The 13127-nt window shown below is 41.2% G+C and overlaps 1 protein-coding gene across 1 annotated transcript in view; it reads left to right on the forward strand.

Moving 5' to 3' along the window:
• The window catches only part of DNAH5 (dynein axonemal heavy chain 5), a gene marked incomplete at both ends in the record, with an annotated part of 235306 nt that overhangs the window by 32587 nt on the left and 189592 nt on the right, over window positions 1-13127 (forward strand). Inside the window, 6 exons of the mRNA XM_080933639.1 lie at window positions 1083-1205; window positions 1803-2018; window positions 4694-4801; window positions 8473-8558; window positions 9029-9350; window positions 10805-11011. Of these exons, the coding sequence (XP_080789765.1) occupies window positions 1083-1205; window positions 1803-2018; window positions 4694-4801; window positions 8473-8558; window positions 9029-9350; window positions 10805-11011 (1062 nt within the window). The remainder of the gene's footprint in view (window positions 1-1082; window positions 1206-1802; window positions 2019-4693; window positions 4802-8472; window positions 8559-9028; window positions 9351-10804; window positions 11012-13127) is intronic.

Below are 13127 nucleotides of genomic sequence, written 5' to 3' on the forward strand. Positions count from 1 at the left end.
TCCCTTTTCAGATTTATTTACTTTTATTTTATTAACACGGAAACTTTGCTTGCATGTATGATGTCTACGTGCCATGCCTATGCTTGGTGTCTGAATATGCTAGAAGAGGGTATTGGGTCCCTTGTACTTGTTTCAGATGGATTTTAGTCATTATGTGGATACTGGGAATCTAACCTGGACCCTCTGTAAGAACAAGAAGTGTTCGTAACGGCTGAGACATCTCTCTAGTCCTATTCTCACTTCTTCACCTGATTGATACCACCCCCTTCATGTTGCACAGACATTTAATTATTCTTTTGATTCATTTACAACCAATAAGGTTTTGAAGGAGATATTTTGAAGGTTGGAAGGGTGAATATAACATTAGTAGATTTCTATATTAGCTGTATCCATGTTTCTCAGATGTCCCCTTTCTGATATTTTCACTGCAGGTTATGGTGACATGATCTTTCAAGTCAGACTTTACATGGTGCTAGTTAACGCTAAGGTAGACATCAGAAGAGGGGACTGCAGAGGAAAACCTAGTGGTTGTTAGATGGGGCAGCAAATCCTGTGGTTGGTTAAGATCTTCATTTTTGAATAAATGTGTGAACTCCATGGTTGACTTTTCATGGTGTGTCCAACTCTGGTTTCACAGATCACTTTAAAAATCTGTGCTTTGACATCTATGCCCATATAATAATAGCTTTGGGCCACGTTCATGTCTCCACCCTATATAATCCTCTTCCCACCCCCAGAGATCCCCATCTCCTCTCAACGGGGCACGAACGAGGAGCCATTCACTGCATTGGGTAATTTACCGCTGGCTTCATCACTGAAGACGATGGCTCTTCGTCCGTCATTCTGGGATTGCCAATCGCAATCCAGACTGTGGATTTTGACTGTATCAGAGGGTTAGGGCTGATCAGTGTTGTGAGGTAAAAGCAAAGGAGGGGATGAAGGTCACAGACTAGATTCTGAGAAGAAGACTTGAGGACTCTATTCAGGTTTATAATTCAGAGTATTATGTACCTGAAATTATTATTATTATTATTATTATTATTACTATTGTTGTTGTTGTTGTTGTTATTGGAAAATTTTAGGTGACAAATCAGATGATATCTACATGTAAAGCCCACATCACCAACAATGGGACTGCCACCATCTGGAGCCAGCCTCAGGACATTGTTATGCAAAAAATAGCAGCTGCTATTAAACTTAAGCAGGTAATGGTACTAGACATTGTGGGACCGAGGAGGAAAAGACACAGGTTTGAATCGCACTAAAGTAGCCGTTTGTTGGATGGGGAAAGAGAAGAGTCAGACCAATGTCTAAGTGGAAAGGAATGCAGTTATGAGGAGGGATTCTAATTTTGCCACCATCTTCATTGGAGAAATAGATGAACCTTTTCTTCCCCTGCTCCTCCCTCCCTCCCCTGTTCCTCCTTCCTTCCCCCTGTTCTTCTCCCCCTCCTTCTCCTTTCTTCTCTCCTTCCCTTGCCCCTCTTTTCCTCTCCCTGTTCCTCCTTCCTTCCCCCTGTTCTTCCCTTCCTCTCCCCTTCTCCCTCCCTCTCTCCTTTCCTTGCCCCTCCTTCCCTCCCCTTGCTCCTCCTTCCTTCCCCTGTTTCTTCCTCCCTTCCCTCCTCCCCCCTCTCTCCTCTGCATGCCCCCTCCTTCTCTTCTTTTTTTCTCTCTCCTTCCCTTTGTCCCTCCCTCCCTTCTTTCCCTCTTCCCTCCCTTCTGTGCTAGGGGGTTGCTCCCACTCTTAGACATGTCCCCTGCCCGAGTCCCATTTTCCTTATATTCTTTGCTTTTGACCTTCAGGGATACCAGTCCTGCTTTCAGGAGACAAAACAAAAGCTTAAGCAAAATCCAAGTGAAAAACAATTTGACTTTAGTGAGATGTATATTTTTGGAAAATTTGAAACTTTCCACCGACGCCTGGCCAAGATAACGGACATCTTCACTACCTTCAAGACATACTCAGTCCTGCAAGATTCCAAAATAGAGGGATTGGAAGACATGGTGGCTAAATATCAGGTATTATACATTTAAATACCATTTTCTGTCTCTACCCATAAGCAGGCTTAAATATTTTACAGATAGTGATACTTAGACAAATCATGAGTATGTAATATAAATTTTGTTTGGACTTTTAAATAAGGAAGTTGGATTTATTTGAGAACTGAATTCTTCTCAGATATGTGGTTACAAGGATGAAACACGTCCTTGAACCTAGTGAAGGTCCAAGTTTGTCATCTTTAAGAAAAAGCATCTTCCTTAGTAACCCAAGAGAACAGTTAAAATATAATTTTTTTCCTTTAAAAATTAATTTCTAAAAATAAATTTTATCATAAGAAATCTTAGAAATAAATAAAATCACAACACACCAAAATTAACCAGACCCAAAATCATACAACTTAATGAGCTTATATACAATTAGAAGTGGAATTTGAGGTAGAAGCTGTGAACTTCACAATAGATTTTACACTTCCAGTACTAAACATGCTTTATGCACTTCTTTACCACCAAAACCCAATATCCCTGACATCTTTGTAATTAGAAATAGAAAACATGTACCTTACATTCTCTTTCATACTCATGGCCATTGCCTGCATCCAGTTCTTCCTCATCCACTCACATATAGATTTTCATATTTCCTTTTTTCTACCTTATGCAAAAATAGTTGGTGAAGAGCACAATGTATCCCAGGCACCATTTGACACCAAGATTTGAGTGACGTTTAAGTTCTGTATACATTTTATTTGTATACATGTTAAAGGCTTATATAGAGCCAGTGGAAGGAAGGCTTGCCCTGCAAGCCTGACAACCCAAGTTTGGTTCTCAGAACATACGGTAGAAAGAGACAACAGTTTCTCAAGGATGTTTCAAGCACAGATGTGCATTCTCACGCACATGTGTCAAACACCTGCTTACATACACCACAGAATGAGAGATCACTGGGTTTCCAGCCCAGGCTGTTATATCTAAACACAGTCCTCACAGGTGAGGCTGAGCGGGCGAAGTAGAAAAAGACTGTAAGGGCCAGGGAGCTGGGTACTAACCGCTGTGTCTTTTAGACATGACAGGGATATTGTACCCAAGCATTTTCAACAATGTGGTTGCCTAAACAATCCCCACATAATGATCATGCCAGTCTACAGTACCTATGTGAATGAAGGAGATTGTACAAGGCCCTACTTTTAGCTGAATAACTACAATCAATGGTTACTGAGAAAAAGAAATTTCGCCTGCCTCAGAGATAAGCCCTTTGATCGGTTATCCAGTTCCAGGTGGTCAGCCTTAAACATAGGTACACATACATGAAAAACACTAAATAGACTTGCTATGTGTGTGATATATACATATACACAATACATGTTTATACATACACATACATATATAAACACATACATACATGTCTATACACACATATACATGTATACACATACACACACATACATGTATACATATAGTACATATATGTACACACATATATACACATATACATATATACACATGCATACACATACATATATGCTCATAAGTACATTTCATATATGCTACATATGCATTACATATTTAATAATAATGATTTCAGAAGACAAGATCATGAATTTTAGAGGCAGTGGAAGGGACCATGGGAGGAGTTGGAAGTGGGAGAGGGGGAAATGTAGATATTGAAAAACAATAGCATACTGTATGAAACTCCTAAAAAATATCACAATTGAATTAAAAAAGAATATATGTTGAAAAGTTAAGTAACGTGGCTTCTCCATATTTGTCTCAAACGTGTCACATACTACATGTACGCTCACAGTGTCCATATGTCCGTGGGGACAGCAAGAAAGAGTACCTTGTTTTCACTAGTAGACTTTTCCAGAAGTTGAGCAGCATGTTTTGTATGTTGAGAGATTCGAATGATACCTAAGCAGAAGTGACTCGGAAGAGGAGATGGTGGGAGGAGACCCAATAGTCTTCATAAAGGTTATATGCTCTGTCAACAGTGTGCCGCTCCGAGTCTGAGAAGGGCTTAGTACCTGGTGAAGAATGATCACAAATCATTACTGCTCATCATGCTGAGCAAACAAAACTTCTGATAATGGTGTTTTCAAGGAGACCAATCACTTAATTTATACTCTCCTAGCCCTAGACCGGAGATGTGAAATAATTAATTCTAGAGCATTTGAAAGCGGTAGAGTGTGTTAGATGGTTCACTTAAAGTATTTGATTTGGGGGTTACATCTCTCCTGTGGGTATCATAGCTCCCCCATCTTCTTACTGACAGGTTTTTATTTTGTTAACGTCTATTTTTTCTTTGAGATCATTTAAGCTTCTCAACAAAACAACATTTGATTAAATCCAACTCTGGGCTTGTCTTTAGCTTATTTCAGATGTGATCATTACAAGAAACTTTTGAGCAACCCCCTGCTTATTTTCACGTGTGACTTTAATTGTATGTATTTGTCCAAATAATCTGTGTATCAGTGTGATAAGATTATGCATCTTGGAGGATTCCTCTGGATGAGGGATGGCAGGATTTTACTGCGTGTAAAACAAATAGCACCAACCAGTGAGAGGCATGAGAAGATGCAAATTTTCCTTTAAACAGACATCTTTGAGGGAATCACTTTATGTAGACCTGCAGTTAACCGCTCCAAATCCCGAGCGCTGAGAGGAAACCAAAGGACCGTCTCCTGTCTTCCGTCTTTCAGGATGTTGTTGCTGCCATGAAGAAGAAGGAGTATAACTTCTTAGACCAACGGAGAATGGATTTTGACCAAGATTATGAAGAGTTTTGCAAGCGGACTAATGAGCTTCACGTAGGTTGCATAGCAAAGTCCCTGGAAGGCAGAGGTGTCCTCACCACAGGGGGCTGGCAGCAATTTCAGTCTGCATTTTATGATTTCAGAGGACTAATTGAAGGCTCTGTTCCCTAGATTAAAGCATCATAAATAAGGCTTTGGCTAATGATTCACAATCACAGATGTCTGGACATCTTCTGCCTCCAGTCTTAGGAAGTTTCGTCCTCTGCTGAAATGCCCTGTAGCTACATTAGGCTGTGGCACGCATTTCCTGTTGTTACTACAGGGTAGCAATTATGATCCGAGATAACCTAAAGGTCAGTTAGGCCTGGCAGATTCTAGAGGCAGGGCTGTAGCTGGTCTTGGAGACCACTGAGCCAGGGAGGGACCTTCTTGCTCTCAGTTGCTTTCTTTCCCATCATCCTTACTCAGCACAGACCAGCCACCCTGACTTTCAGCAACCCTCCACCCTCCAACCTGGAGAGTGGCCTTTATCAGCATCTGAGAACACATCACAGAAGTGGTCCAGCTTCAGATTCAGGGGGAGGGGAGAAGGGTTTGAGTGACAGCTTTAGGGGTAGTAAGTGCACAACCTAGAGCCTTTCAGTTGTAGGGTCATGTGACACCCTGAGGATAATCAGGAAGGAACCTTGTTATTAGCAAGTGGGAGTCAGGGAAGCTAAGGTGGAAGACACTTGGCAGTTCCCCTCCGTACTACATTAAGATGCAGAATTCTTTCACCCTTAGGAGGTGTAGGGGCACATTTTTCTTTCTTTCTTTTTTTTTTTTTAATATCCCCAAAGCAGCATTTATTTTACTCTTTTTAAGTCCGAAACATTTATTTTAGCAGTCTGGCATTTCATAACCACCCATCATAATGGACACAGGTTGACACACATGATGCTGTCAGGGTACACAAGAACAATAGCCAAGAGTTACAAAAAATAAATCCATGATTCTTAATCACAATAAAAAAAAAGTACACATATCAAAAACTTCTGATGCATTGCATTGAAAAGAAGGTGTGCACACATCATAATTTAAAGAGGCACAGCAGGGGCTGTTCTTTATAGGAATCAGGTTGGGATGGGGAGCTAGCCAGCACCGTCTGTGAGGTCCTTTCCTTGCAAGCTCGAACACTTGAATGTGAGGCCCAGAATTGCCTTTTTTTTTTTTTTTTTTTTTTTTTTTTTTTTTTGCTTTGTTAACTCAGCAGTATGGAGGTGGGGAGACAGGAGGATTCTTGGGAACCCCTGGCCAGTAGTCTCACCTACTTGGTGAATTTTAAAGTGAGAGATTCTGTCTCCACAAAAGGTGGCTAGTTACTAAAGCACAATACCCAAAGTCACCCTTTGGTTTTCACATGTGGATATTAATCTGTGCAAGAATTGCACTCACAGCACACCTGTGTTTGTACTCGAATCTGCAAACATGAGTACACACACACACACACACACACACACACACACACACACACACACAACTTCCTCCTGAAGCAAGAGAGTAATTTGTGCAAGTATAGGGAAAATGCTGTGAGGTGTTTAGGGAGGAATGAGGTCAGGGGCGAGGGAGCTCTAAGGCAGTCCCAGACACTTTTCTTTGATGCCTGTGAGTTGATTTAGTAGTCAGGAGAGTCCTAGAAAGTGGGCGCTCTCCTGGCTCTCATTACTCTGGGGAACAGAATAACTGTAAGTCATATGTGCTTCTCTGGGGAGCCTAACCAAGCATCTGCAGCTCCTCTGTGGCTGTAGATAGATGCTTGAGCATCTGGACGAGGTCTCATATTTTGTCTCAATTTCTTAATGAGAAGATGTAGAGTTATTCAAAAGCCAAAAGCAAAAACAAACAAACAAAGGAACAGATAAAAACAAAAAAACCCAAAACCAAATACCCTGCCAAAACAAACAAAGAAACAACAACAACAAAACAGCAATCTTTACTGTGTGTGGTGGCTTTCACACTGCGGACCCTGGAAGCAGAAAGATAAACCCTTGAAAGTGGGTTTGCCCACACTGCTTACCCTGGCACCGTTCAAATGTGAACATGCATGAATTTAGAGGGAGAATGGTTTATAGAATCAAAAGCGAAGGAGAAGAGTGGGTGTGACATCAAAAATGCTGCGGGAGGAGGGACAATGATCCAGAATGGACAGTATCCTGAACCCGTGTCTACAATAAGTACTCAAAGGTGAAAACAGTCCGATAGATACTTCCGGGGGCGGGGCTGGCTTACGACACAGCCGGGGGGGGGGGGGGGACCTTCATCACTGCTTTCCCTCACAGGACCGGATGTGAGCCTGGGAGGAAATAAAACTGTCTTCCTGTTTGTCTGGGGTTGGGAACTGGAGGCTGGGGTGGATGTGGGTGATTTCCCGGAGAGAGTGAGTTTGGAGCGAGCGAGGGAGCGAGCAGGAGAGAGGCACGTGTCTTCCCACAGTGCGCAGAGCAAGGCTGTGCGAATGTTCCAGAACTTGGCATTAGAGATTAGTTTCGCACTCTAGCTCCTGCCTTCCTATTTTTCTTCTTTGTTTAAATGGAAAGAGTTTATTTTTAAAAGAATGTCATACCTATAGTAGCATGGTTTCACCATTTGACCCCCTTTCCTCCTTTTAACCTCTTCTACTGTTTATTTATAAGTGTGTATGTATGCATGTACACACACACACACACAACCTGCTGAGTCCATTAACTTGTTCATATATATATATATGTGTGTGCATATATGCATACCCACACATACACATATCTAAAGCTCAACATATGTTCCTCTCGTTTTCTACCTTAAAAGTAACCCGGTTCTGAATTTGGTTTACTGGTTAGCTGACCTCTGACCTCTTCATCCCTTTCTTCTTCTCTTTCTCTTAACTAATGATGTCTCACTTTGACTTTTAAACTTGAATACAACCTGCGCCTCTATAAAACTGGGGTAAAAATATCCACATCCCCAAGGCTCTGGATGTAGGTAAGGTTGACCGATCTCAAGGATAAGGGATGAAGGCAGGGTTTACAGGGGGAAATGTGGGGTTCCAGGGGACCAGGAACGATCCGGATGAGAACTGGGCTGGTAAGGGGTGGAAGCCTGCGGTCCTGTCCTGACTTAGGTCCCTGCTGGCGCAGGAGGGGCAGTGTTGTGAAACCAGCCGTGCAGCTGCAGCTGGCCTCGGGGAAGCGGTGAGTGAGTGATTCTGTCCGCAGAGTGAAGATGCTTTTTTAAAATAAGAAGCGACACAATGGTTTTTCCGAGTTCTGGTTGCCTTTATATTTAATTCATAATCCAAAGTGCATAGTAGATGAGTAACGCACATATTATGTTTATCTTCAAACGCAATCTTTTAAGGCACAAATTCGATTACTAGTAAAAGCCTTATGAGGTTCTCAGGACAGCGAAGTCTCTCTTTCTGGCTTTTGGACACTTATTTGCCCTTTAAGCTTCACTAATTTTCTGGTATAATTTCCCCACCCTTTAGAAGAGGCGTAAAGAATGTGGCTCTCTTGTCTTCTGTTGATAAATAGAAAATCCACATTGTTTCTTGACACTGTGACACACATTTTTAATCTCATTTCTTGGGAGGTGGAAGCAGGCGGGCTGTGAATTTGAGTTTAGTCTGCGTTTCACAGGATGGCCTAGTCTCAAAAACATAATCTTAACGCTTATTCATTGTTCCTTATAGAGTTTTGTTCTGTTTTCAGAATGAGCTGCGGAGGTTCATGGACATCACATTTGAAAAGATTCAGAGCACGAGGCAAGCTCTGAGCACGCTCAAGAAATTTGAAAGGTAGAGGTTTGAAATAACTTCCCAAGTTCTGTCTTCTAAACTTGGGCTAATACGAGCACAGTTTAGCTTCTTTTTATAGCTTATCTTTTGTTGTAATTATAACTCTTATTATAACTTCGAATTATAATGTGAAGAAAAGCCTCTCCCAACAGTCTGAGTCACAAGGTCACAAGTTTTAAGTTTTCAGCGGCTGAAGAGAATTAATCCCTGGAAGGATTAGGGATTTGCTTCTTGTCTGTCATTAGAGAATACTCTTAGCTTTGAAGTAGGCTGCCGCGCCTGTAGTGATACTGCCTAATGTCTGAATAATATGACATAGCTCTTCTCAGGTTTGTGGTTTTGCCTTGTAAGGATTGATACTAATTTGGCTCTTTAAACCGGCGCACAAGCATCATTGCTTTCACTTAGACTGTTTTAAAATGAATCATTAATTCAAAACTTTGTGCTTTTTTTTTGTGTGTCTCAATCAGATTGAATATACCTAATCTTGGTATTGAGGAAAAATACCAAATAATTTTTCAGAATTTTGGGGCTGACATCGACATGATCTCTAAGCTGTATACAAAACAGAAGTACAACCCTCCCTTGGCTCGCAACCAGCCTCCCATAGCTGGGAAGATCCTGTGGGCCCGGCAGCTATTCCACAGGCTGGAGCAGCCAATGCAAGTCTTCCAGCAGCACCCCTCTGTGCTGAGGACTGCGGAGGCCAAGCCTGTGATCCGCAGTTATAACAGGATAGCCAAGGTCCTCTTGGAGTTTGAGGTCCTCTACCATAGGGCCTGGCTTCAGCAGGTAAAGTTCCAAATGGATGCTCCTTAAGTCGTTCCTACTGTTCATGCAGAGGAAAGCTACTTCTTGCATCGGAAAGGGATATTTTATAAATTAGTTTGGTTGGATTTAATAAGTCTTAGTATATAATGTAATCATGAAAGTAAATACTTATTAGTATTGAAAAAAATAGTAAATTAGGTACTAGAAGCTCATTGTTTAATTTGTAATCTCCTACGGGAGAAAGTCACACAGTGTTTCACTGCTGTTCCAGTTAGGGTTTTCTTTCTTCACCACTTTAAAAATTCAGTAAGATCCTGGCTAGGGTATAGCTTAATTGTAGAGCATTTGCTTAGTATGCATGAGACATTGGGTTTTATCCCCAGAAAACACACACACACACACACACACAACATACACACACAGATATTTATATATACACGCACACACAGACATACTCACAGATAGACACACATACAAAGACACACATACTCAGACACACAGATACACACAGACACACAAACACACACATACATGCACACAGATATTTACACATACACACACTCACACACACAGCTATACACGTAGACATGCAAGCATGCACAAAGATATGCATACATACAAACATACAGAGTCACAGACCCAAACATACAGACACAATACACACTCACAGAGGAGAGAGAAAGAAAGGGAAAGATAATAAGATTCTGAATGTGTTAGCAAATCCAAGAATATCTGTTGAAGAAGTCTTATGCTTTATTTGCTTGTATTAATAGTGAATAAAGATGTAGCTCACCAATGCTTGTGTTTCTTTGTAGATCAGCAACAAGGAATAGTATAACAAGGGATTGTATAACTTTATCCATTGAGTTTCTAAGTGAATAAAAAGCTGGGTCTGTATAAATTTTATTAGGAAATATAAGTGATTAGGCATAAAGTCCTAACTATCTTTTTGGACCAATCTCTTCAGTACTCTGTAAGCTTCTTGTAGTTCATATGCTATGAACCTATGTATAGGCATCCCTTTCTTTAGGTTAGGGAAATTTTCTTCTATAATTTTGTTGAAAATATTTTATTGGGATGTTGAGATGGGGATCTTCTTTCTTCTATTCCTATTAGCTTTAGGTTTGTTTTTTTCAGTGTCCTAAATATCCTGGGTGTTTTGTTTCAGACTTCTTAAAATTTAACCATTTGAAATCATGTAGGCTACTGCAGCATCTACCTATATGTCATGTGTAAAGTTTCAAAATTGAAAAGAATACATTCAGCTGACTGTGCAGTGTCATCACCAAGAACCTGAAGGCTGTTTCCGAGAGGGAATTTAGGAGAACTGAAGGTGACCCTACTGTCTGGGATCTAGCAAGGTCAAGTCTATGGGAGATTACTGAATAAGTGTTCACCAAATCCCAGAAATGGTTGAGTCAGATACTGTGTGCACATTACACTCTTATAGTAATAATGTTGACTTCTTCCCACAGATTGAAGAAATTCACACAGGCCTTAAGGCTTCTTTATTGGTGAAGGCTCCAGGCACAGGGGAGTTGTTTGTGAACTTTGATCCTCAGATATTAATCTTATTTAGAGAAACACAGTGCATGTCTCAGATGGGTCTACCTGTGTCACCGTTTGCAGCTGCCCTCTTCCAGAAGCGGGACATGTACAAAAAAAACTTCAGTGACATGAAGGTATAGCACTTTTATTTCCTTCTTGCCAGATGGCTCTAGAGTACATTTATTCTTTTGTTTTATTTATTTATTTATTATTTATTTGGTTTCATTTGGTTTTATGAGTGTGAGCCCATGTGTGCATGTGCGCATGGAAACCTAAGGTAGATGTCAACAATCATCTTTGATCAATCCTCCACTTTATTCCTTGAGTCAGGGTCCATGAGTCAAACTCATTGCTACCAACAAGACTAATATCACTGGTCAGCTTGCTTTGTGGATTTCCCACTTCCATTGTCTGAGGCTGGAATTACAGGTGCACTGCTTTGTTGAGAACTGAATTCCAGCTCTTAGAATTGAAAGTCTGGGCTTTAATTCTCAGTATTTCAGGATGTCACTGGGGTAATTTTGGGCTGGAATAAAAGACATAGTCTCACTTATATTAAGTACCATCCTTGCTTCTTGGTGGCTACACAGAAATGGACTTTAATTGGGATAAGAGTGCCAGTAGGAAGGAGATATTTGGGTGTATAGCATTGATCCAGGATGGAGAATGAAGACAGTAGCTTGAGCTACAATGACCAGAGTTAGTTAGACAATTAAGGATATGTCCATAGACAGGTTAGGAGGGAACTCAAGGGTTATTGAAATGGGGCTACCAATCATGGTCAGTTTGTACTGTACACAACTTGCCCAATAATATGCAGTGGTCTTGACTGTAAGTCTCACTTGTAGAGATGATAAAGACTGGACATAGCCTATTTTGTGGGCCCATTAGAACATGTAGCTCCTATCCTAAGTCCAAGATGGCTTTTTGACATCTACATGGCCATGGTACCCATGCAATTAGATCTAGAAACCTGGAGCTCAGTAGAGCACTCAAAGTTGGAGGCAAGCTTTTTAGAGGTATCCTTTTAGAATGTAGCTACTGTTAATTACCTTGTATTTGATGAGAACTTTTAGGGAGGAACAGAGACAGAAAAAATGAGTAGAGGGCCACTGGATTAGACATAAAGTCATTCCAATATCACAGGGTCTAGTAGAAGATAACAAGTCACAAGAAATAGGAGTGAACTTTGAGATAAGATTAAACCAAGTATCATGGAAGCCAAGGACAAGGAGAGAATTACAAGGAAGGACTGACTCCCACTGACAAATCCATTGCTCAGAGGATGAGAAAGAAAAGGTCAAAGCTACAGCCCCACTACCAGACCACATACAAAGCGTTACGAAAACATCATAGAAAACCAGCTGTGGTGGCGAATGCCATAATTCTAGCACCTGGAAAGTAGAGCGAGAGGATCAGAAGTTCAAGGCCATCCTTGACCATGAGACAAGTTTGAGGTTAACCTAATAATATATGCAAGACCCTGTCTCAGATCATAGTGATTAACATCGTATGACCACACACTTGCACAGTGCTTCACGATTTAAGCCTCCCTCCCTCTCTCCCTCCCTACCACTCCTGCTTCTCCCTCCCTCCCTCACTTTGCTGTACTGCATGTTGCGTACAGAGCTGTATGCACGCCACCAGGTGCTCTGCCGCTCAGATGTATCCTCAGCTCACCCTTCACTCCTGTAATCCAGACTGGCCTTGAATTTCCAGTTCATTTGTTTCAGTCTCTCCCAGTAGCTGGGGTTACAGACGTCTCCCTCCATTCCCAATCCATTCCAAGCCTTTTCATGGCAGTCATTTCATGTCGTCTTTCTTACCACCACGTACGATGGGTGGGACAAAGTACCATGTGGCCCAGAGAAACTGACAGAATCGGTGTCTCATATCTAAGTGACAGAATCAGGACCAGGACCCAGAATTATTCTTAATTGTCTTTTCACTATTCTTGCTCTGTTAAAAAGTTAAAATCAGCCATGGGCAGACGTTGCTCTAATCTGGACCCATAAAACACTAGTCAGAGTGTTTATATTCTCTTTGCATTCATTTGGGTCAGCAAAACCCTCACCAGGTCAATTTACGTAATTACAAGAGCAATGCTTTACTAAGAAGTCATATTTACACAGCTATACAATTACTGCTACTAATTTCCCCCACAGTCTTTCTCCATTATGTGTTGCAGGTAACACACAAATTCAAAATATAGGAGCTTTTAGCAGACTTTTCATAGTTCTGTGTTAAAGA

This window comes from Micromys minutus, assembly GCF_963924665.1.
Source record: "Micromys minutus genome assembly, chromosome: 20".
NCBI lineage: Eukaryota > Metazoa > Chordata > Mammalia > Rodentia > Muridae > Micromys > Micromys minutus.